The 27142-nt window shown below is 42.5% G+C and overlaps 1 protein-coding gene and 1 long non-coding RNA gene across 3 annotated transcripts in view; one reads left to right on the forward strand and one right to left on the reverse strand.

Annotated features, from left to right (window-relative positions):
* Positions 1 to 22341, reverse strand: part of LPIN2 (lipin 2) — a 61088-nt gene extending 38747 nt beyond the window's left edge. The window contains exon 1 of one of the 2 annotated variants that reach the window (XM_072152128.1): positions 22089 to 22341. Coding sequence is in view for 1 of the 2 variants with exons in the window: in XM_072152127.1 (XP_072008228.1) it covers positions 10181 to 10267 (87 nt within the window). In the remaining variant the exon portion in view is untranslated. Of the gene's footprint in view, positions 1 to 10180; positions 10400 to 22088 lie in introns of those variants that run through there. The other variant, XM_072152127.1, reaches the window with a different exon arrangement.
* Positions 22342 to 22436: 95 nt separating this feature from the next.
* On the forward strand, positions 22437 to 24769 carry LOC140132845 (uncharacterized). Its single transcript, XR_011855729.1, has 2 exons — positions 22437 to 22850; positions 24683 to 24769. It is a non-coding gene; the product is annotated as an uncharacterized lncRNA (long non-coding RNA).
* The last annotated feature ends 2373 nt before the right edge of the window (positions 24770 to 27142 follow it).

Here is a 27142-nt window from a genome sequence, read left to right on the forward strand (position 1 = left end):
CTATTTCCTACACAGTTCAGAATAAATGTTTATGTAGAAAGTGAAATGTGTAAATTCTCCATTTAGGCAAGTACATTATCTCTTAAAAACCACATTGAATACAATGGTATTGTATGAAGATAATAATTTTCACATATTTTTAGGTAATTTGGGCAGTATGCAAGGTCTACATTTAGCTGCCTCAAGAGTAAAACGCATATTTGGTATGCAATAGCAAAAACATTTGGAAAACCCCACCTTAAGGCTAAATTCACACAGACCTATGGGGGAGATGTACGGCTGCAAGCTTACGGCTGTACATACGACCCCCATAGAGGACAATGGCAGCACGAATCAATACAGTTCGGCACCCGGGGAAAAGATGGACCATGTCTTATCTTTCCCTGAATTCCCCAGCGCGCTGGACATTTGCCCACCGGGCATGTGTGAATTCTGCCTAAGAGAAAAAAAGATGAATAACATTTTATATGTATGAAACGGTATTTACAGTATGAAACTGTCCAATCTATCAGTGCCAAAGGAGAACGGTAACACCCAGTTGTCAACTTATTCTTCTATTTATAGTAGAAATAACAGTAATGACTTGATTGGAAGTTAATCAAATCTGTGCCAGAACGTTTTTACCATGGGAAAGCAAGTATTCCCCCGAGAAGTCATTTGGGCAGTGACATCATGTTTTCCTCAAGGCATAGTAGGTGACCTTTAGGGAGTTAGTCATATATACCAGACTGAGTATAAGACCCATATTAGGGTCACTAAGATTACACTTAAAGTTAGCCATTTGCAGCAGGTCACATGATCCTCAGGCCCAATCAGTGAAACCCATTACCATATCAGTGACTGGACAGGTGTGCCAAGGACATCCAACTAGTCCTTCTACCACTGAAATGGGGGTGGTTATGACAGAGGGGGCATGTATACATTAATTAGTGCACAGCCCCCTTCATCCACCGGAAGCCAGCAGGACACCGGACATTATAGGAGAATCCTGAATCCTGCTTCTCCGGAGTCACAAGACTCACTGCCCCGGGTGGCGATTGGCCAACTTCTATAAAACTATAGGGCAAGTATAATTTGTGCAACCCTATTAGGGTTTTATACCACACTTTAATAGTGCAAATATAAGTGGTCAACTCCTATAAAATTCAGTTCATGGTCACAGACTATGCCGGTACCCCAGAAACTTCATCTACTTATGAGGTGCATGAATATACAGTATGCAAAGCTTCTGACATAATTGTCCTTCTTCAGGCTAAAATTTCTGCTTTGACAGGAAGGATGTAAGTGATTTCTGTCCGAGTGAAGAGGGCAGCGAAAGCCCCAGCAGTGGAAGGCAGTAGAGTAGACGAAGCCATCACCCTTAAGAGAACCTGTCATGCAAATTAACCAGCAAAACTAAATATATTTTCATGAACTGCCATTAGAAAACATTGCCCCTACCCCTTCATTGCCCCTCTACATGCCTATAAACGTTAGCAACCAGGTACTAAAGCTTTATGCAAATGACCTGCGAGAGGTCCAATGAATCATTATCTTATTCAGCTGTCCAGCTTATTCATGGGTGGGAGGCACAGCCACACCCCCCAGTGCTTAACTGACAGCCTCTATAATGATGTGACACTTCTGGTGCTGGTGCCCCCTGCAGCCTGTGTGTATGAGATGTTCCTATACACGGGACCGACAGCCTGTATAATGATGTGACACTCCTGGTGCTGGCTCCTCTCTATACTTCCTGGTGCTGGCGCCCCCTGCAGCCTGTGTGCGTATGAGATACTTCTATACAAATGACTGACAGCTTGTATAATGATGTGACACTCCTGGTGATGCCTCTATATGTCCTGGTGCTGGCGACCACATAGCCTGCAGCCTGTGTGTGGATACAACTGCTCCAGGATGCAGCCATGTGTCTAGCAGAACATGTCAGGTACTTGTGTAGCTGATGTCGGTGTCTCACACACATGTATAGCAGAACATGTCAGATACTTGTGTAGCTGATGTCTGTGTCTCTCACATGTGTATAGCAGAACATGTCAGGTATTTGTGTAGCTGATGTCTGTCTCACACGTTGTAATGGAAAACCAAAATGAAGTCGAAGATACAACATGTCTGCTCTTGAGATAAAAGACATTTCATGTAACCTTATTTCAAATGTGAATGAACCCAAATCAACATAGCTTAACCTTGTTAAATTTGACATTCTCATCCTTGTTAAGTTTGAAATATTCTTATCCTTATTTGGCACTCTGTTAGGTATTACACACCTGCTGGGATGTGCCTCTCTTCTGGGATGCGTCCATCTTCTGGGATGCGTTCCAATGAAAATTGGCCACTTTCATGGGAAACCATACCATTAGGAGAATAATGAGAAACACAGGTGCATACACATGTGTTTCCATATAGTTTGGTGACGCAGACATAGGGTATAAAACCTCTGTACTATCACCTAGCGGTAGATTTGAGAGAATTGAGAGCTAGCTATATACTGTTGCGGTTTGTATCTCTGTGGGACGTCTCAAGACCTGATGATACCTGTCAATACCTGTCATTCTACTGCTTGGTGAATATCCGTGAAGCCCCCTACCTGCCGGAAGGTCATCAATGATGCTGGACAGAGTTGTAAGTTGATAAGCCCATGAAGATTTTGTGTGCCGGAGCTCATCAATGAAAGTTGACAGTGTTGTGAGTATAATATTTGATATTTAACTCTTTATATACTTATGTATTACAATAAACCTTTTAAATATTGTTGACTGTGTAATTTTTCTTATTCTATAACACGAAATCCAAAGAACCTGTCACTCTTTGTAATACACAGAACATGTCAGACGGACATCAGCTACACAAGTACCTATCACATGTGTATTAGGAGGACAGAGCATGTCAGCAGATAGAGCCCAGACACTAGCAATGCTTTACTATACATTACACACAGACATGAGCAGGGGGAGGAGAGGGGAGGGGGAACAGGAGTGACATCACTGCCTCTGACCATGTGACCAGCCTCATTTACATAATAAAGAAAAGATGATTTTAGAATGATTAATGTATGAATTGACTAGATAAAGGCTGGGATGGATCCTTGTGAGCTGCTCCAACAGGTAGTAGTGACAGGACAAGTGACACAGACCTGATGACAGGTGTCCATTAACAACCTGGAGAGGACATGCTAAACCTGTTATTTCCAAATCGCTCACATTATTTCCATATGATAAAGTACTCAGCTATGTCTCTACACTGAAACATTTACGGAAGTTCAGTAACAGATTTGTCATTAATGATATCCATAACAATAAACTTATTAAATGTCATAACTACTGTCCTAAGGACACCACCTTCCAAGTTCATTGTTAGCGTCACAAAATATTCTACTACTTAGCATACATGGACAAAGAATGTACATGAACCCAAAGGCCACAATAACAGTGTCATGTGTCATTGGACCTGTTCCCATCAGGAAGGCATTTACTGCCGGGGCATTAGGACATTCATACTTTACTACACATAGATAATTCTATGTTACACATTACTGGAAATCAAAGTTAACAAAAAAGTGTTGATACATGTGACTTACTTACAAATCATACAGTTATTCACTAGTGGGTAGTAGCTGGTGGAAAGAAAGAATTCTCTTAACAAGGGCACTAAAATTATTTAATATTATTTCAAGGGAGACCCTGAAATGTGCAGAGAAGAGCCATACAAGCCAATGACTGATAGATCCAGAGGTAGATCACTTTTAATGTGTCCTTGATCTAGAGAACTATAGAAGCCAAATCTGACATCACACTCTGTATACAAGATTTTGGTCACATATACAGACCACAAGTTTGGACACACCTTATCATTCAAAGAGTTTTCTGTATTTTCATAAACATTGTAGATGCACACTGAAGGCATCAAAACTATGAATTATCACATGTGGAAGTATATACTTAACCCCTAGGCGCACCAGGACGTTATAGTACGTCCCCGGGGCTAGATGCTTAGCGCACGGGGACGTTCTATAACGTCCTGCTTCTGGCACCGGCTCACGAACGGAGCCGGTACCAGAAGCATCGGCTGTCAGCTGTCTAGTACAGCTAACAGCCTGAGCTAACACCCGCGATCGGAGCCGGCTCCGATCGCGGGTGTTAACCCCTTACACGCCGCGGTCAAACATGACAGCGGCGTGTAAGGGTGATTGCGCTGTGGATCGGATCCCCCGTGCTGCTTACCGGGGGATCCGATCCACTTCTGGGCAGCTCCGAGGACTGGCATGTGCCCCGGAGCTGCCCGGTTTCCATGGTTTCCAAGCTTGCTCAGACAGTTTACACTGCTCTACAATAAAATAGTATTGTAGAGCAGTGTATTGGACTTAAACCAGTAATCAGAGCATCACTGGTTTAAGTTCAAGTATGTATAAGTAAAAATATGCAAAAACACTTAACACTACACATTATAATAAATAAAAAATAAATACATAAAAATATAAGCCCCTAAAATGTCACTTTCCCATAAAAACACTTAATAAAGTATAAAAAACACAAAAACACAAAAAACCCCGCATATTTGGTATTGCCGCGTCCGTAACAATCTGTATAATAAAACAGAATCGTTACTGGACCCGCACGGTACACGTCGTAGAAAAAAAAACGCAAAAACGTTCCGAAAAAAGATAATTTTTAATTAATACCCTATAAAAAAAATGCTCTAAAAAGTAATTTAAAAAATGTTATGCACTCCAAAATAAGCCCACTAAAAAGAACAACTCTTCTCGCAAAAAATAAGCCCCTAACTAGATTTGTCAGCCGAAAAATAAAAAAGTTATGCATATGAAAAGATGATGATGCTAAAATGAACAAGATTTTCTCCAAATTGGTTTTTATTCAGTACAATTGAATAAAATACACAAAACCCCCACATATTTGGTATCCCTGCGTCCGTAACAATCTGCATAATAAAACAGAATCGTTATTAGATCCGCAAAGTTAACCCCGTAAAAAACAAAACAAAAAAAAGCTCCAGAAAAAAGATAATTTTCAATTAATACCCTATAAAAATGCTCTAAAAAGGGATTTAAAAAATGTTATGCACTCTAAAATAAGATCACTAAAAAGAACAATCCTTCTCGCAAAAAATAAGCCCTTAAACAGATTTGTGAGGCGAAAAATAAAAAAGTTATGCATATGAAAGACGGTGATGCTACAAGTAACAACATTTTTGCCAAATTACTTTTTATGCACTAAAAATGGGAAAAGAATAAAAAATCTATATAAATGAGGTCTTTTTGTAATCGTGGCGACCCATAGAATAAAAATAATATACTATTTTTATGGTATGGTAAACAGCCAAAAAAAAAAAACCCATAAAAATCTTCCTGAAAAGTGATGATTTTCATTTCCTCCACCAACAAAGAGTTAATAAAATCTCACCAATTAGCCTATAGATTCCCCCAAATTACGTACCAGAAAAGTGCATCTCATGTGGCAAAAGAAAAAAGCCCCTATAGGTCCACATTAAAAAAAGAAAAAAATTATAGCCTGTACAATGTGACATAGCAAATCTGATCTGGATGGCGCCTCCTTCCCTTCTATGCCCGGCCGTGCGCCCATACAGCAGGTTACCACCACATATAGAGTATCCGTGTACTCGGGAGAAATTGGGTAACAAACTTTGTGGAGCCTTTATTCATTTAATCCATTGTAAATGTTTAATTTTCCACCCAAAATGAGTGTATTGTGCAAAAATATTTCAATTTGCAGACTGCACCTCCATTTTGTTTTAACCCCTATAAAACACGTAAAGCGTTAACAAACTTCTTAAAAGTGGTTTTTCATACGTTGAGGTGTGTAGTTTCCACAATGGGGTATTTTACGAGTCCCACTATTATTTAGGCCTCTCAGTGTCAATTAGAAGTTGAGCAGGTCCATCTAAATACAGGTTTTGGTGATTTTACAAAAAATTTGAAAAATGATACCTAAATTCTGAGCCTCATAACATTCTAGTAAAATATGTGGAATCTTAAAAAACCATGCCAACGTAAAGCAGATATTTGGGAAATGTAAGTTATGAATTTATTTGGGAGCTATGACTATCTGCATCAAAAGTAGAGAATTTAGAACGTTGAAAATAAAGAATTTTTCCAAATTTTTGCCAAATTTAGTTTTTTTTTCATAACTAAACACAAAAGATATCATCCAAATTTTTAAACTAATTTGAAGTACAATGTGTCACGAGAAAACAATCTCAAAATCCCCTGGATATCTCATAGCGTTCCAAAACTATAACCACTTATAGTGACACAGGTCAGATTTGAAGAATGGGGCCGCATCCTTAAGGCCAAAATAGGCTGTGTCCCCTAGGGGTTAAAGGGGTTGTCGCTCCAGTCGCCATGTAAACAAACATGGCCGCCGGAGCAGCGCTGCATTCAGCTTCCGGCCGACCGTGGCCGGGTATGCCTATCCGTCCCTATACACAGCATTGTGTATGGGGGCCGGAAGGTTGTCGGGTCCGGCCGGAAGCTGAATGCAGCGCTGCTCCGGCGGCCATGTTTGTTTACATGGCGACCAGACCGGAGCGACAGCAGCGCTGGATACCGGAGGGCACCGGAAGGCAAGTATAGCTTTATTGTTTTAGGCAGCCCGCTCCCGGCCACATATATTTTTTTTTTTAAACTCGGACAACCCCTTTAAAAAAAAGTGTGAAACAACTAAAATAGGTCTTATATTCTAGGTTCTTCAAAGTAGCCACCTTTTTCTTTGATCACTGCTTTGCACCCTTTTGGGTGCGGTCACACGTCGCAGTTAAAACTGCATCGCAATTAGTTTTGGGTTGGTTTTAGGTGGTATTACTTATTTTAACAAGTGAAAGACATCAAATCAATAGGTGAATGACATTTGTGGAACAGCTTTCTCCTTCAAAATCAAATTCACCCATTCAGTTCATGTCTTTCACCTGTGAAATTGACAAAACTGCACCTAAAACCACCTCAAAACTAATTGCGATGCAGTTTTAACTGTAACGTGTGACTGCACCCTTTGGCATTCTCTTGATGAGTTTCAAGAGATAGTCACCTGAAATGGTTTTCACATCACAGGTGCCCTGTCAGGTTTAATAAGTGGGATTTCCTGCCTTATAGATGGGGTTGGGACCATCAGTTGTGTTGTCCAGAAGTCAAGTGGATACACAGCTGTACTGTATCTTATAGATAAGAGCATCACAGTACACTGTCATCTGATATGTTGTCCCAAAGCATCCTGCATTGTTATGCTCAATACAGACAGTAAGCCCTTAAAGAGAACCTGTCAGCCGAAATTGACAAGTACTGTGGTTAAAGTCACATCTGCTCTACATTTAGATAGCATTATTTACTGCATTGGGATCAATTTTGCGCATAAGGTCCACTAGGTCAGTGACAAAGTCTGCTGCATGTACATCCCAGGTGAACATAATACTGGGTTAAAAAGAACAAATTCCTGCCATCAAATTTCCAACGCTACCGGGTCCCGTCTCAAAATTTATATATGAATTTACTATGTGGTCTTTTTTTAAATTATTTTCTTTGGGTTGGGTCTAAGCTATATGAAAATACAAGGTTACAGAGAGTGCAGTATATGGTTTGATCTATACAGGTTTCACTTTGAAGCTAGGAAAAGTTTGGAGTTGGAAGTGGCAGCTATACACATGTAAACCGCTAAAACCATTCACTCCATGGCAAAGTGAAACACAGTGATGTGCCAGCACACACTCCACATGTATGGAACTGATAAGCAGAGAAAGAAAGTGGAGGCGGATAAAATAAACTTAAGAACATTTTAAGTCTGCATAACTCAATGTGAAAGTAAAAGTAGACATGTTAGCGGTTTCAGAATGAGCATTAGGTAGCCTGGGAGATGTGACCCAAAACACTATAGGTCAACATCTCATCCCATTAAAGGGAAATTGTCACCAGGGACCCCGCTTCCTCCCACAAATAACACACAGTACCTTTTATATTTCTTTATCCATGTTCCACTAATCCCTCCTTCCATCCATAGCAGAGCCATTATCAGACCATTAGAGCCACAATTCTGCTCAAAACACTCTTGATGTCCTCTGTTACTAAAGAGCCAGTCACTGAGGCAAGAGGAGCTTCAGCGTACAAAATGGATACCGCCACCTTCTAACTGACTGTTGATACTGCTAAACCTATTCCCCCTCAGAAATGATGGAGTTGAGAGAGATGTTTTCTGTATGTGACTTGCTGAAGAAAATTCCTGAGGGAGGGGTGAAAAAGGAACCCGATTTCTCTTGAGGGTCACACAGGCTACATCTCTATCAACTCCCTCATTCAACCCTCCCACAGGAATTCTCTTCAGAGAGCCACACACAGACAAATTCTCCCTCAACTCCCTCATTCCATGACACCCCAATGTAGCGCACAGAACCTAATGCAACTCAAAACCTTCAGTCAGTAGAGGCACTGCTAGGTCTTGGTCCCTGATGGTGATGCTGCTTTCCATACATTGTGATTCTGCACCCACTAGCATAGCCTCCCACAAAAATAAGGTCACTGTAAAAGAAGTTAATGGGCTTATACAATATCTGGCCCACAAGAAATGGGCTGTGTTATGGACCAGCAAATACAGAGACCATCAGGTGCAGAGCCACTTCAGATCAGTAAAAGGAGCTGTAGCGCATTGGAAGTGACTTAATAACCCATTTAAGAATGTGCCCCTTGGAGCAACTCGCTTAATGATTTCGGGGGCTACTCCTGACATCTCCAGGAAGGCATTTTGCCAGCAGCAACCCATTAAAAATGGTGATATACAGTATAACAACCCTTGGCATAGTAGTCAATGGCAAAAATGTGTGAAAAGAAACAGCTGGTGACCTGCACCCGAATATGAAGAGTACAAACGTAATTTGTCCCAACTTAAAATTAGAATACATAATACACCCGCGCTTATAATGTAGCAATCCAAGTGATGGGTTTCCCACGAAGGCAGAAGAGCCTTTGAAACGCAAACACTAGTTTGCCTAGTGTAGCATTCCGTAGTAAGGGGCGTCTCCATCCAGACTTAATTGGATCGCACACTGAGTAGCCGCTTCCCAGGGCACACTCCTATCTCTTCGCTTGTATGAGACAAGCCACAAGTTTCTTTTGACTTCAGTCAGAGCCATATGTAAAAGCAACCCACAGGTATCGAACACATTGACACTTTCTGCAATTTATGCCAGCATATACAAGCATAGTATAAGTGCCATAATTGGTTTGGAACATTTGGTTGCACCCAATATAGTTTTGGCGCCCAGTGTAAAGTTGCATTGTTTGTCGGTATTCAGTTTTCCATATATTATCTAGGTTATAAGCACAGGTGTATTGTGCATTTTAGCAAAAAAATGGTACTAAACCAGGTCTGGATACAAGACTACAAACCAGCACTAACATTACAATCCCCAAGAATTATCAAAGGCTACTTAATTGAGACTGGCAGCCATACTTTCCAGTCCTTACTGTAGAAAAATGGCTGGCATTTCAACTATGGTATATTCAATTTATTTTAAGGTGACAATTTTGTGACACTTGAGCAAATAAGAGGAAATTCCCTCAAAGAAGGAGAGCCCTCACTGGCTGGGTAGTTTAACCTCAGGGAAGTCTGGCATTTCCATATGCTCTCCTCCTAATATAATGTATACAAGCCCCATGAAATTAATGGTGCTCAGTAACTAAATAATTATGGCTTCTATGCTCCCAGCACGTTTATTAGCTAGTCAAGTATATGCTGCAGGGACTATGGACATGTATGTGCCCATCAGAGATTTAGGAATAAATATTAATCGATGGATCTGTTCCCCAGGCTCTGCATATTTTTAACAGACCATATGTACATTGCCAGCCGAGGGAAAGTAGGAGCGCAAAAGTTGTTGTAGGTGGTTAATAGATCCAGAAAGATTTTTTTTTTCTGGGGGACAGAGTTAAACAACATTATCAAATTATTTTTTTACAATGAACTTTTTTTTTGGTTTATAAAACGATAAAGAAATACTTTCCCTTTTCCCTTCTTTTCTCCCGGGTGCATTCATGTATAAAATAATTTTCCAAATTTGATTAAAAAGAAAATAAAAATTCCTAGAAGATCATTCCTGGAAAACATTCCAAACACACACAAAGCTAAATGGCTGCGGAGATGTAGCATCCCAGGCGATATAGAAAACTTACCAGAAGACTAGAGGAGGTCCCCGTTTGATCATCAGAGTCATCCTCAGAATCCTCAGTAGATTCATGATCACTATCTATCTGGAACATTGCATGCTAATGGGCACTACACCCTGTATAGTGATAGAAGCACTTCTTCCCACTCCTACTTGCACTTGCTTTGTGTGACTTGTGAGCTGCTACCACCCTCTTCTCTCTCACTGTGGCTTGTGAAGGAAATGGCTTTCGTTTTAAAGCATATTATCCTCCGAGACGGAAAGACCAATAGTTTCAGTTTACACCAGAACCTCCTTCATGTATGTAGAGACAATAACCTGAACATGCACTGGTAGGTAGAGGTCATGGCCTTGTACTCAGTCACATGTGTGCTTGTACTTCTACGAAAGCCACAGATTAAGTTAATGATTCTTCGCACTTCTTGGCACTATTAGTTACCCTATTAAAACAATGGAATGATAAACAAAGTCATTGCACTATCATCTAGTACAGCGGAATGAATGTTATCGTGCTATTGGGTTACTACATGGCACATTATGGTTTTGTTCATACAAGGAGTAGTGTAAAGTACAATTCCATCTAGACTCTGGAAGCAGAATCTTAAAATGTTATGAATGAATAGTGCAGAAGAGAACTGTAAATTTAGTGTAAACTTCATTAATACAGTTCATTAAAGAAAGATGTTACTGTGTCTTTTCTTCCATATTTCAGCAAATGCATTATCTTATGATAGCCCTCGGATAGGATAATTCCCTCACAGAAATGAATCATCAAGGGAAATATTTTCTAGGTATGGAAAGAAGTTCATCCACTTTAGACAGATAAGGAGGCTAATGATTGAGAACAGAAGGCTTTCAGTTACACTGCTCACTACGGGAGAAAGAAGCAGAACGGTACAGAGAAGGTGTTTTAATTAATGTAGTATATTACAGTTTACCTTTATCCCTGCTCGATTAGATTTAGAAATACAAGACCTTAGCTTTAAAAGGTTTAGTTACGCTTTAATGCTTTACTTTACCAAAGCATTAGGACAATGATTAAGGAAGGAACTATTCTGTTATAGCATGACTGTGCCCCTGTGCACAAAGCAATGTACATGAAGGCTTGGGGGTGTTTTTTATGGAAAAAAAAATTAACACCCTTTACATAACCCTGATCTCCACCCCTTCAGACCCCTTTGGGATAAGCTAGTATTGACCTTTTGATTTTGTATTTCTATATTACAAACACTTATCCATACAGTATATGCTGCAGGGAAAAGGAAGGATCAGGCACTTTAAATCTAGTCCTACCCTCCGTTTCTCTTGGATATGAGCTGTGACCAGGTGATTAGCAGTGACTTCATCTACTGTGCATACTTGGACAAGACGGATATTACTGTGCTTGGGATAGATAAAAGAGACGACAACTTTTGAAGGTGAACGGCCAGCTCCAAATACATATGGTGCCCCCACAAAAAGGATTCAAGACTGCAAAAGGGTAAAAACTAAATGAAACAAAAACTGGAATATAACATCTGGCTGTGCAATAAAGTATATCACAACTATAACTTATCAGGACAATAAAACTAGGAGTTTCTCGTTATACACCTGCCATGAGGAACCCCAAATAATACACCTTATTAAGCATATAAATCTGTATCTATAACTTATCTATATACACAGAGCTGAAAAAACACACTCACAGGGAAGAGGCAAATGAGGTTTTAACAGCAATAAAAGAAAGGTTGGGCAACCAGGATATTAATATACTTATGACATATTAAATGGGAAAACACTGTAAAGCAGCCTGGGACCTTCAGCACCCCATAGTGGTACGCAAGGTCAGGTAACTTTTGCTTTCACGCACCACCTGGACAAGTGGGCTCAGGGAATCATAGGACTCTGGCACAGCACAACACTCGTTCACAACCCTGAAAGGCAGAGGCTGCGTTTACATGTGGAGTTTACATAGCATAATATAATATATTATAATAATTAATATATAATAATTTAATATAATTTGGCTCTGATGGGAAACCAAGCTCTTCCAAATTGGGGAAAGATTGAACCAAAATTGTGTAAAGTCAGTGAAAGGTGGTGAAAGAAGGGTCATGGTTTGGGGAAAGTTATCAGCAGCAGGAGTTGGACCCGGAGTTAAGGCAAGTGTGTTTCGGAAGCTTCAACAACACGCGCAACTTTCTTTGTGATCTTCACTCAGACAGAAAGTTTAATGCAGGACAATACCCCCTGCCACACAGCAAAATGGGTAAAGCCGTTCCTTGAAACAGAAAAACATCGAAAACAATTAAATGACCAGCTCAGATTCCTGATTTAATACCAATGGAAAACAAACACTCTGGAAAATCCTTGGTGACAAAGTTATGGCCAAGAAACTTACAATAGTCACAGAACTGTGGAAGAGATAGGGAGAAGAGTGGACAAAAATCACACCAGAGCAGTGCGAGTCCTTTGGCTGCAGATGTGCTGAAGTCATTTAAAGCAAAGATCTTTGCTATAAAATTGAGAAAAATATATTGAAAAACTGTAAAAATTTTAGTCAAATAAAAAAAAACATTTATTTGATGAAACTGGTATGTGGCTCCTGGAGGGGTGGCTTCTCCAGTACTTCCATTGAGCTGCCGATCTGCCCGTTACAGCCAGCCCATGTTTGTATACAGATGCAGACATTGACAGCCGTGCATCTACTACAGCCTGTAACTGCTGCTGTAGCGTGAGCACACACCGACAACATGATGTCACTGCCTGCCTACGAATACAGACAGAGGTGAGTGGTAAAAGGTGGCACTGCAACTGAATGGGAGCACTGTCGAAGATGAGAATTTCCTCTTAATACTCTTCGAGCCACATATCAAAAGTTTTCCAATTCTGGAAACAGTTTCAGGCCCTGTCCCTGGGGCACTAAGAAGCTCCTCTACATATAGATTAAAATTGTGTTTTCCTTTAAATGACAAGATTTCTCGGGAAAGGGAAATTTACGTATGGGAAGCTTATAAAGTACCCTACAGTACAGTTTTGATGTTGGAACGATTTGGGAGATAGTGGACTCCCTTTAAAACATAGTTTGACCTGACATTCATAAACTTGGAAACAACATGTATAAGCCAGACTAGAAAGTGAGGAAAGGACGGCACTACAGGTCCCTCTAGTGAGTGGAGAGCTCCACTGCCAGTCCTTCTATATCTCTCTGGGTTACATAGAAATGAAAGGGAGAAAACAAGAATAGACATCTAAGGGGGTGTAGAGTAGGTCACGCATACCAATCCCCAATATAAAATGTGCAGTTTGTATTGAGAAGCTTAAAGGACATCTACCACCTGGATGATAGATTGTAAACCAAGCACACTGATCCTGGTGTAGATTAGATGTACCACATGTTAGTGTCTGCTAGCTTTATTGGAGGGTTCAGATAAAACTATCAGTTTATCACTGCTAAAAATGGGGTAGCACTAGGAGCGGCTTACTTTAGCCGAAAAACCTGCCACAAACCTGACCCAGTTTGTGGGGCTTTGCATCATATTCCTGTGCAATGTCTTTAGTCCATGAGATCAGATCATTGTACGGGTCCATTTTCAGGGGCTACACGATTTGTGTGCATCCAGCCTAAGACTTTTAACTAAGCGTGGGTCCACATGTTCCGTTTTTCAGATGCAGTTTTTGATGCCCAAACCAGGAGTGGTGGAGTAGCACTTCTTAATGATAACCCATTATGGCTCCAAATACTGCATTTGAAAAAGGGAATGTGTGACCGCACCCTCAAGGGAACCTGTCGCCACAGAACCACACTATAAACCCCCAACAGTATCTTCTAGATGACCAATTGTATCTTCATGGTACCTGTGTGAATTCTGTATGTTGCAGCTTTGCTTCAAAAAACACTTATTCATCGCGGGTTCTCTCATTGATGCAGTCAAGCTCTCTCCTGCCTCATCACAGCCACTGTTTCCAGTACAACTGGCCCTCCATACATCCCTTGGCTCTGTCCCCTGCTCATGTCAGAGCACTCATATTAGAAAACTCAGCACGTGCGCAGTGTGGCTAGCTCATACTACTCAAACATGAGCGGTTCAGCTCTGGATACAGCAATGGACAAGCCGCACAGCGCCTCAAGCAACACTGCGCATACACAGAGTTTTCAAACACGAGTGCTGTGACATTAACAGGGGACGTGCGGAGGGGTGGATTTACTGGACATAGCGGCTGTCATGGGGCAGGAGAGAGCTGGACTGGTCTCCCACCTCACTGACTGTATTGATGGGAGAAACCAAGCTGAATAAAAGGTTTTTTTACTGAATGTACAGAACTATGGAATTAATGGTGCTCTGTAAATAACAGTAATGGATAAACTACTGAAATATAGTTTGTAGCTGAACACTTTGTAGCTTAGATACCTTCTCACAAACTCGTGGTCAGTAGTCTTCTCTAGAAGGACCCTGTAATATCTTCTAACCCCAATGTGACATTCCACTGACTTCTGGATGTACTACGCACTGTACCAGGTTGCTACCGTCACTTGTTTTGGTACAGTTCCTGACTCACTTGTGATACCTGTTTGTATTTTATGTGCTGTGAGTCAGCAGGAGGGATCACAGTCCGGTAGGTTCCTGATCCTGTCACTGCACAGGTATTTATAGGAGAAATGTGTCCTCCAGCTAAGCCCACTATGTAGTACTTTACAGTGTTGGCGGTATATTAACCTGTGATGGATTGATTTGCAGTTTTGAGTGGACAGGGTTATTAATAAATCAATTACAAAGCAACTCCCAAAAGTGACCCTAAGCATGTGTTAATTTTCCAAGTAGCCCCAGCACAGCGGTAATGGGCATTACTAGGTGTCCATCCATATGGGGCTTGTGTATTGCAGGACTGGCCCTGAGTTTAAGATCCTCATCAGGGAGCATCCCCATCCTGTAAGTCCTGTATCTAATACATACAGTAGGGATAGGGATAGCTCATCCTCCAGTTCATGCATCTGCATTGTAGGTTCATCTGTAGTCATTTCCCCTGTGATAGACAAACACAACCTGCAGGAAAACTCCATTAACCGCAGGATTTATGGACTGCTGGGATTTTCCCTATGAAACCTGATTAATGGAGACAGCTGGAATTTCTGGTAGTAATTGGAAACCCTGGGATTTGAGAAGATATATTTACAAGCAATGAACGAAGACAAAGCCTGCCGCTACACACAATCATAGGGAGGTGCACAGCACAGGGACAGGCTTGGTTACCCCAAATATCACTCAGGTAACGCAAAGTTTCAGCTGTGTGAGAAAGTTATGCGACACTTAAACATGAACATGTAAGTTTCTATTTATCGTTGTTATAGTCCATAGTTTATTAGCCAAGTCAATAGGAGTTAAACAACCCAGAACACCCCTTTAAGACTCAACAGTATGTGTTAAAGGGGTTGTGTTTTCTGATCCATTACTTGCTGCACTCACTCTTCCCCAGTGTCTAGGAAACGCCAGAATCCTGCACACAAAGCAGACAACGCACAGATATTCTTGTGCAGGTTATGTGTAGTTATTCCTATTACACCTTCATAAAAAAATCTATTACAATTTATGAATAATTCTCATGAAGCCGATGCTGATCTATATACTACAGGCGGTCCCCTACTTAAGAACACTTGACTTACATACGACCCCTAGTTACAAAGGGACCTCTGGATATTGGTAATTTGCTGTACTTTAGTTCTAGGCTACAATAAACAGCTGTAACAGTTATCACAGGTGTCTGTAATGAAGCTTTATTGTTAATCCTGGTTCTTATGACAATACAACATTTTTAAAATCCAATTGTCACAGAGACCAAAAAAAGTTTGACTTGGGTTACAAAAATAAAGTATACAGTTCCGACTTACATACAAACTCAACTTAAGAACAAACCTACAGAGCCGATCTTGTACGTAACCGGGGGCAGCCTGTATAGGTAAAGCAAATTACTGAAGTGCTCCTTGAATAACCATTGTAACGCTGCCCGAAAGTGGAAATAGTAGAGTCAGGTCACACGTGCCAGATCATTTACATTCACCACCCCGGCCCTTCACATATTACATGGCAGATCATACAGGCAATAGTGTGATAGAAACACCCTTTATTCTAGAAGCTTTCTTTCACCTAGGTGTCAGCATGAAGTGCAGGACTGAAGACTGCACCAACTTTGCTCTGGTGATATCATATATTTAAGTAAAAAAATTTGCTTTAGGTAAAATAATTTGCAGATAAAAAGTGTTACTCTCTCTGTGTGCATCTACAACATAATTAATGTACGCTACAAGCCATTTGTGATACAGGACTATCCTCGCTACCGCTTCCCATCGTCTGCCATGTCCAGTAGTTATAGTGAAGATGTAGGTTGGTAATGACCATCATCTCTTTATAAGTGTCTGCCTACACCCCCTACCTGTCTGTAGGGGGTGTAGGGGGGCACACACCTGTCTGTATACCAACCTCTCACATGCATAGACGGGAATCATCAGAACAAATGTTTTAGTAGCAACTTCCTTCCGCAGAAAGACAAACCTTTTGTTGGTCTCTGTTCAGGTAAGATACTCAAGACATTTTATACCCAGGATGAAGCATTACAGAGGTGACATCGGGGGCACTGCCATCAGCTCCACTTTGTAATGTAAAGAAAGCCTTTCCAGGTGAAGGTTTGCCACCCTCGCCCACGCTTCATCATTGCCACATCTCATCATCAAGAATAAGCCTCTGCCTGTGTAGTTGTACATATAGGATGTGTGCTGACATTTAGCAGGACGGATGAAGGTGAAAGGCCTTTTGTCTGGGCCGTCGCCTGGTTTGGTGGTATTTCTCAGTTTACATTTCCCACTGGTGCTGAACACTGGACTGCACACACTGAACATTGAAGCTGGAACAAGAGAGTCTTTGTTACCAGTGTAAGAAAATACTACAAGAAATGAGGTCTCCAACTCTGACACAAGAGCTTTTTCACAGAACAGCCATCAAGTTATAAATCAATAGACTCAAAACAAGAAAAGTGACTAGGAGAACCTCCAGTTATGGCTGCAAGGCGTCACCTGTTATAGAAGGTCAAGCGTGACCCTGAGGAGACTGGTAAACATGACCCCAGAAACCCTCATGTCAGGTCTTTTCACTGGTTGTTACAATGAGCAGAACAGGTCTCCCCCCTTCCCCCTGTGCCTGGGAGATCTGCTATACTTATTGTAACAACCTGGGAAAAGACATCACTGAGGGGCTCTGGAAACACCCCCACAGCCCCTAAGGCTCATTAGCATCATTTGTTAAGTGGATTTTAGAAGGAAGGAGGCCATGGATAACAAATATAGTCACGGTGTCTGGATCTATGAGTAGGTGTCCCTGGTTTATCATGATGGATTTTGACAACAGATTTTCTTTAAGTTAAGCATGCATTTTAGTAAAGGCACAGTGTAAGCCCCACAGGAGTAAGTAGCATACAGGGGGTCTGTGGAAAAAGTTTTATTGGGAGCGCTGCAGATCATCATGTGCCATACGAGCAGTATGAGAATGTCAGCCATGAGCTGGACACTGCAGATCTTAGTTTCTGTAATATAAGAAAGGACGTCTGCAGCAAATGTGCAGCATCTCAGCGACAAAAACCATGCGGTTCATCTGCAGCACTTCAGTCCTCTAGGAACATTCCCACACATGTCCAGTGCATGTTACTAGAGCAGCGACTTAAGATTCATATCATGTCACCAACTTTCAATATCGAATGACATAAATGTGCAACATTGAGGTGGAATTGTGGGTAGTCATACACTTGTCCCGCAGAAATAACTTGTTATATCTTAGTTTCACAGTCTGAGTATGTATAACATGACACTATGACTACATACACGTGTTATGTCTGGAGGGCTGTGTGGCCCATTACATGTGACTAGTCATATCGCCCCAGCACTGTGATCAGCATTAGAGAACTGGAAACTAACAAGCACCCTGGTCCCTTCTGTCTGTCCACAGATTAGGGTAATTGAATACTCCTGTATAGCAAGTCCATCAATATGATAAGGGAAGTGAACTGTTTTCTAGGTACTGTATACATAGTGTAGGTGACCCCCAACACTGGACATGTATTATAACACACAACTTCCTCTTTCTGGATTGCAGACAGGAGGGTCACTTCCTATTCCGGTGATACTTCTCATTTCTGACAGATTGTCTGGTTTGGGAGCTATTGACAGCAATAGACACAATAAGCAAAAAAAAAAAAAAAAAATCATCTGCTCACTGACATGCCCTATACCAATATGTAAATAATCACACATGATTGACAATCCAAAACATAAAAGAAGATCCTTCTACACCGGGACAGTCATTTGGGACCTGCAAATGACCCAATTGTGCTCCTACGCAGTCAACGAATGTCAACCAAAATAAACAAATACATCTGTTGAATCTTTAGAAAGCACAGGCCAATAAACAACTGCTCCTGCTGGTCAATGTTAGGGGGTTGTGTGTTAATAAAGTAAGTGTATGGCACACTCAGGGAATCATCTGCCACTTTGTTGTGCTCCATCTTTTCAGGTACAAAAATGCTAAACACCGGATGCTTGTTGCCGGTCGCATGCATTTCACTGGAAAAGCAGATGTGATCGGGCCGAGCCTCACCCCCGGGAGTTTGAAATGCATTTGTAAACGCTATCATACGCCACATGTAACTCACCCTCTGGAAATCAAGGAAATAAATAATATGGAGAAAGTACGAAGGAACTATTGGATATCTGTGGTTCCATTTCGTTATGTTAACCTGCAAATCTCACCTATAGGGGGCACTGAAAAGCTCTGCACCACACAATGAAAACTACTCCATGGGGCACATGTATCATAATTTTTCGGTTTCAAGTTTCCTGAAGTTGACCTACTTAATCATTGGCATGTATCTTACATGTTTTTCCTTTGTGATACATGTGATGAGTTGCCCGTTTAGTCTCACATTTGTGACTTTTTCAGTGTGGAACATGCAACATCGCACATGGGAATCATAGGCCCCATTTTCTTTGACACCATTGTGATTATCAATAATTGCAAGTTAACAGAAGGTTAAGATGGAGCAATGTGTTACACAATGGCCATGAGCATGGCAGAATTTGAGTCTTTTTTTGGCAACAGGGTAATTTCAATGGGGCTTAGACCACCACAGCCGCAGGATCAGACACCACTAGATGACTTCTACTTGGTTACACTCAACAGGAAAAGTCTATCAGAATAAAGACTTACACTATGGAAGGCTTGAAGGAAAACATCCAACTTGACGACCGTTTCACCCACAGGGGAGTAAACATTTCAAGTAAATATTTGGACACGTGGGAAAGTTTTTACTAAAATAAATCTGCCAGAGCCCACGATGCATTCACATTGCACTTGGTGAAGAAGAGGTCAGTAAACCACATGTAATGGTGCCTCTACCCCATGTGTGAGCCTTGCCATGCGAGTATATGTATGTGTGACATCTGACGATATACTGAGCATACAAGTGGCGCCGTCTCTGTAAATGGGGATTATGAGAGCAGGTTTCTAGACAATCAGCAATCCAAACAATTCATAGAGGGAAACAAAAGGAAGAAGCCAACCTGACGATCCAGATCACAGCACAAGGAACTAACCACCTTGTCATTTTATTGCTTTTTATGGCTGATGCTCAATTTATGAATAATTCACCATATTCACTAGTTTCATCATTTTCATTTCAAAAGTAGGAGAAGCCTATTCCCTCAGCAATTTTTGACAGATTCATCAACTACTTGAGACACTCCAAAAGCCACAAATTATAACTGTGCCCCATTAGGAGAGTTTAGGATATTAAAAATTCCCATTTATTCTCTTAAAACCTTACTGATAAGAATAAGAAAATGGGAAAGAAAGTTAAGCGAGAACTTCTAGGCTTGTTATAAACAAGGTGCAAATCAGAAGGTCTATCATAGGGAAAGACTCGCAGGAATACAACAGCTGCCGACTAGAAGCTTTATAGACTTTTTTTACAGTTGGCCTAATTCATACCTATTTATACTTCCGGGTCTAAAGCGGCTCCCCCTGTTTATGATGCCTTAAACGCTCCAGTGCCAGCATGTGAGGTCCGGACATTGGCTCTTCAAGTTGTGAGTTACATAGCACAGAGATCACTTTGTACTTTTAATTAAAAAAAAAACTATTCTGTGTGCACTAATATAATCTTATGTGTGAGACAACCCAGTCCTATCCAACACACAGAGAATTAGGGACTTTTACAACAATCTAAGTTACATAAAATACAATTACAGCAAGATCTGGATGGTATCCCTACGCTATCCCCCATATATACTACTTACCCTGGTAACGGTTGTGTAAGGCCCCGGGACTTCCTGTGATGCCCCATGTTCTACCGGCTTCCAGCGGATGGAGGAGGCCGTGCAGTTATTACTATATGGATGTATCCTTTGTGAAATCCACTTCCATGTCAGTGTGTGTGTGTGTGTGGGGGGGGGGGATGGTAGGGGGGGGGGGGTAGGAGCCCTCGTAGTGGATAGGGTCTGCATACAATAATGACTAAATGGCCCCCTCTATCCTCCTGAAGCCAGCAGGACACCAAGTGTCACACAAACTTTACCAGGGTAAATATTATATGGGTGACCCTATTAGGTACTTATCATGGTAAGGTTCAGTGACAGTGGATCACCCTTGTAAGGAATTCCAGGTCCGGTCCAGTAAATCTCACAATTGCACAAAGCTTGAACCACTGTGCAGACAGAGCCTTCACACTTATATTCCCAGCCGTGACAGCCCAAGACAAAAATGACCCTTGTTTGGGGGTGTAATAGGACGTAAAGTGCACAGGACCTTTACTATATTGTTAGCCTTGACATCCAGCACCTTATGAAGCATTGAACAGGAAGTGCACAGACTACCATACTGATCCCTACTAAGCCACAATGGACGATTTTCTGCTTTTCATTGATTAAAAAGATTAATGTTAACGCTAAAAGCCAATGAACAACAACTGAAAATTAGATGAAACAGTTAAAAAGATTTTGACTGTTGTATGACAAAATGGCAGGTTTTTGGACCCTCATATATGATGTTAAAGAACATCTAGCACCAGGATGAAGGACTGTATGCAAATGAGCCTGAGGGGCTCTAGCCTCTGTAGGCGTTAGTGGAGCCTAGAGCCCCTCTGGCTCATTTGCATACAGTCTTTCATCCTGGTGCTAGATGTCCTTTAAGGGAAGGAAGGACTGGACCTGATAAATGCAATCATATCCGGTCCTTTATTGCCGAAGTTATGGTGCTATATATATATATATATATATATAGATAGTGGAAGACTTACTGTGGACATTATATCTACACCCATAGCGCCACTAAGGCCTAACAGCGCCATTGTCATTGGGGAGACATCGCTAGTGCATTTTCTCTACGCTTACAGGTTGATAAGGTGTTGAGAAATCCTGGCACAGTTATGGAGTGAAGAATTATAGCAAAACTGACAAAATAAAAAATAATAATAATAAACATTGGGATAGGATTCCCCCGAGATCCAGATACTTCCACATTCCACAGGGACATCCACAGCCACATCTGGCAGGACCACAACCAGCACCTCCAGCTCTAACACCCTGGCAGCCCCCGGGCAGGCTGGGTAATAGCCGGTGCCATCACGTGCCCTGCCGCCACCACTAACCTGTAATAACCCAGCCAAAACTTCTCCGGAACAGGACAATGAGAGGCTGTCACCTCCCAAATTACTACTTGTCCTCCCATCCAGCCTGAGAGGGAGAGGGGGCACATACTGTACCCTGCTGCCAACATGACACGAGAATGGCACTACAAGCCCTGGCACTGCCCCTATGCCGGGCAATGTACATTACATGTATACAGGTCGCCGCCTCCCCTGTCACCCCGGACCCCGCACCAGCCCCGGTGACCTCTCACCTAGTCACACGTCGGTAGGGCACAGACAGGCTTCCGCAGTGCCGGCCGCCGCTCCGGGTGGATGAATGTGACGCGGCGCGATGGGACCTCCGGGGCCGCTCTCCGGTGTCTCGTCTCCCGGTGTCTCCGCCGCCTTATTACCGCGGACCTGGAGGAGCAATGTTCCAGAGCTGGAGAGGGCGGGGGCAGCCGACTAATGACGTCATGATCACGCCCCTTCTAGCTGAGTCTGTTTCCCCGCCCTCTCCTCAGCCGGCGTGCTCACACAGAAGCCGGGGCGCGGGGAGGGGGAGCAGTGACGTCACACCTCAGCTGTTCGTGAAGGATTTGTATGAAAGAAGTGACCACTATTTTAACGCTAAGCTGCGGCCTAATGTATGGAGAACCGAGGCTTGTGCCATCCAATCAGGATGTAGCTGTGATTTTTATGAAGTTGGATGTAAAGTGTCAGACGTGTCGTGATTGGTTGCTGATGCTATAGCTTCACGTCCAGGGGCTTTCCTACAGGGAAACAGTCACTGAGCTTTCCTCCGGGTACAGAGGCTGCACCAGCTCCTGCAGACTCCCTCACACAGGGGCAGGTCACATGTAGCGCTATCCTGGGCGCCATGTGCCTTCGGTATATTGGAAAGGCAGAACCAAAAGCGTTGAAAATCTTACCATTACATATTTGTTTGACAGATCTGGTCCTGGTTTTTGGCAGAGGAGACCTGGGGGAGAAAACGAATGAGAATACTGCTGTGTGAAAGGGCAGTTAAAAGGGTGCGTTCACACATTGCGCTTTGGTTGCGTTTTAAAATGCATTACAACAGCTGAGATGAGGTGATTTGCCTTATCACATTACTGTTAACACTTCCATTTACAAAACGCATTGTAAATGCAATGTTAACGCATGCGTTAACAACGCAATGTAACCTCATCTTGTGATCAACTCCGAAGCATTTGGAATGGGGACGGGGAAGTTCCGCAGGAGGCTTTCAAAAGGTCAAACACCCGCAATCGGACCTCACTCCGGCCATGGGTGTTACACTGGGGTGTCAGCTGTGGATTACAGCTGACACCCCGTGTTTCATGATACCGACTCACCTCCGATGGCAAGCTTTTACCGGCATCAGCTTAGCGACAGATATATCCCTCACTGAGGGCGCATTCACACGATGTGTTGTGTCCCTTTTTTTTTTTTTATGAACGCATTCCAAAGGCTTTAGGCTGGTGCCACACGCACCGCTTCGTCTGCGTTTGAAAACGCAGACAAAGCCGCACCCATCAGGGCGGTCCGATCGCATTAAATTATCGCAAAACATCAGCGGCTCGTTCCCGATCGCAGGCGTTTCCATAGAAACGCCGATGCCATCAGGCCACGGCCCGCCCCCGTGGGTGCGGCTTGGTTTGCGTTTACAAACGCAGCCAAGACGGCAAGTCTGACATCACCCTTAGCCTTGATCAGATGCTGAGGTTACACTGCGTTTTAGCAGATGCAGTTCAAACAATATGTAACCTTAGCATCTGATCAAGGCTGAAGCCTTTTGAATGTGTCAAAAACGCATCAAAAACCGGGAAGCAATGCAGCATGTGAATTGTTAACTAACATTGTTATCAAACTCAGTGATGGATATATCTGTCGCTGAGCTTCAGGAGGTTAATCCCCAGGTTCCCATTTTCTGTGCCCCCTCCCTCTCATTATAATCCCTTTGTTTTTAAACCTCAGGGCGCGTTCACACGTTGCGTTTTGGTCGCGTTTGAAACGGCTCGCGTTCGAAACAGCTGATGAGAGATGATTTGCCTAATTACATTACCGTTTACGTTTGTAAATGCAATGTTAACGCATGCGTTAACAAAATGCATGCACTAACGCGTTAACGCATGCGTTAACATCGCGTTTATGATGCGTTTTGTAAACGGAAATGTTAACAGTGATGTAATTAGGCAAATCACCCCTCCTCAGCTGTTGTATATGCGTTTCAAATGCAATGAAAACGCAGGTCAAAACGCAACATGTGAACTTGCCCTCACAAATATCCCCCCTTCACCTTTGGTCCCCCACTTCGTGAGCCCTTTTATTTTTCTCCCCAGCTTTCTGTTCACCTATTTCCCCTCACATTGTGCCCCCCTCCTGCTCTTCACATTGTGCCCCCCACACGCAGTTGCTGTACAGTAAAAAAATTTTTTTTAAAAATCACCATTCCATTACTTCCGTCTGTGTCTAGAGGAGCTTCCCAGGACATACATTCTGCCACCCAGTACAGTGGCTCAGATCCCAAAATGTAGGACTGTCCTGCTGTATCCAGGGCAGTTGGGAGGTATGGCACTGAGTGTTGTGAACGGTTCCAGCCACTGATTGGAAGGGGTTGTGTGTGTCAGATCCCCCCCCGATCTCTAAGGCTCCATGCACCCATCCAAAAATGACGCCCGTGAGCTAGCTGCTGCTTCTGTTGTGCATTGTGCACGGGAAGCCGAATGACCACAAAATATAAGGCAGGGACTATTCCTTCCCTGATTTCCTTCACTCTACAGCCATTACTTTCTCCAACATTATTATTTTTTTATGTTGAATCCACATCAAAATTATGCAATTTTTTTTTTTTTTTTTACAGATTCAGGGCAAGAAATGAAGAAGAAAGTTCTCATCATTGCTGCCAGCCACCGGTCCACTACATAGACAGGGAGCTGCAGTATACCTGGTATAAGCTGGCAATAAATCTATGATTGTTTTGTCTTATAGATTATGATGGGCAGACCCCCAGCCATAACACATTTATCTCCTACCTTGTGAATACTCAGTAAATGTTTGCCATGAGATAACCCCTTTAGGGACACCTGACACAAGCTGGTATGTGTTTGTCACATTGAACTGTGCTGAGCTATCGCACGTATTATCACCGCCTCTTGTCGAGTCATCTGTAAATAAATGACAAATTAGTCAGACTCAATTTGTCATGATATAATGTGGCTTCATACACCCATGTGGAATTGGCAGAACAAAACAAGTGTGGAGTGTGTAATCCGAGATCTTTATTATTTATAGACTACAATTACACAGATATGTAGCTCCTGGTGCTTTTGTTAGGTCAAATAACCTTCTTGAGATCGTGATACCCTACATTACATATATGTAGTGTGATAGCGTGTCCGGAGAAGTGGTAGATGAGGTATATATTCTCCAAGGAACCTCATGTCTACAGATTACACATAATGAGGCACATTTACTAAGGGTCCGAATTACTTTTTTCGGTCAAGTTTCCCAAATTTTTCCGATTTGCACCGAATTGCCCCAGGATTTTGGCGCACGCAATTGGATTCTGGCGCATCGGCGCCGGCTTTCACACAACAGAATTCGGGGGCGTGGCCTTCGTAAAACCTGACGGATTTGGAAAAAAAGTGGAATTTAAAAAACTAATTGTGTCAATCACTCACATGCACACCTGGTGGACATCGGGCGCAAGACCTTAGTGAATCGCCGGAAGACCCAAATCCTCATCGGAGAATGCGCCGCTGGATCGCGACAGGACCGGGTAAGTATATGACCCCCAATATGTAAAACCCACTATGGTCCTGTGTCGCTGGAGTGGGGAAGAGAGGGTTGGCCACACTCCATCGGGACAGTACAGATTTTGGGATGTCCTTATTACTCAATCCAAAGTTGTGGTCTTATATAAGATGAGAAGATCAAACCCCTGGGCTCTCTCTGCACCTGGGAAAAGAACTGTGAGATCTGTTGCTGTATATTTGGGAGGCTGTACAATAGACGCAGTCTCTTTTCTCCCAGGCTGCGGCCATATGTGCCACTACGCAACACTAGCACACGCGGGTGGGCCTCGGACAGATTACATATGCGTTTTAGGGAAAAGCATGTGATTGTTGACCAGACCCTGGTGTCTTGCATTTAAAGAGAACCCGTCATGCAGAATAACCCCCCTAAACTAAATATATTTTCATAGACTGCCATTAGAGAGCATTGCCTCTATCCCTTCATTGTCCCTCTACATGCCTGTAAACCTAAGCAATGAGGTCCTAAAGCTGTATGCAAATGACCTGTGAAATGTCCAATGAAGCATTAGCATATTCAAGCTGTCCACTCTATTCATGAGTGGGAGGCACAGCCACACCCCCAGTGCATGACTGACAGCCTGTATAATGATGTGAGGCTGTATAATGATGTGCTTCCTGGTGCTGGTGGTGACGCCCCCTGCAGCCTGTGTGTGCATATGTGTGTGTGTGTATAGGAGAGATACAGCAGCTCCAGGCAGCCATGTTACAGCAGAACATGTCAGATTCATGTGTAGCTGATGTCTGTGTCTCTCACCTGTATATTAGGAGGATGCAGCATGTCAGCAGATGCAGCACACACACTAGCCATGCTTTACTATACATTACAGACAGACATGAGCAGGGGGAGGAGAGGGGAGGGGTAACAGGGGTGACATCACTGCCTCTGACCATGTGACCAGCCTCATTTACATGATAAAGAATAGATGATTTTACAATGATTAATGTATGAAATAACTAGATAAAGGCTGGGATGGGATCCTTGTGAGCTGCTCCACCAGGTAGAGGTGACAGGACTAGTGGCAGAGACCTGATGACAGGTGTCCTTTAAACAATACAAGAAACTAGGGACTGGTTACCCATTACATGTGTTTCTCTGAAAACACAAATGTGATTGGGCAAACCAAGGTTTTTTTTTATTTGGAGCCTATTCCTATGCCTATTTGTGCTACAAAAACCTACATTTATCGCCCCTCGCACTTTTTTTCCCTACACTTTTCTGCACGTATTTTTGGTACACATTTAGACTAACATCAAATTCTGAACCCCTTCCTGAATGTGGAGTATCATTTCTGAAGCCCATTATTTCTTCTTACGGTGCGCCAAACACATTAAAGCCGTGCGCCACAACAGTCCATTTCCGATTTTGCGGCTTGAGAAAGGCTCATATGGAGGCGAAACGTTGCCACTTATCAAGATACACTAAAGACACCACCTTTTCACCTTACATCTACAGCTTTTTTCCTTGCTCACATTTCTGATTTCAGCTTTCAAACGCTGATGCAAAA

Source organism: Engystomops pustulosus, chromosome 5 (assembly GCF_040894005.1).
Source record: "Engystomops pustulosus chromosome 5, aEngPut4.maternal, whole genome shotgun sequence".
In the NCBI taxonomy this organism is placed as follows: Eukaryota; Metazoa; Chordata; class Amphibia; order Anura; family Leptodactylidae; genus Engystomops; species Engystomops pustulosus.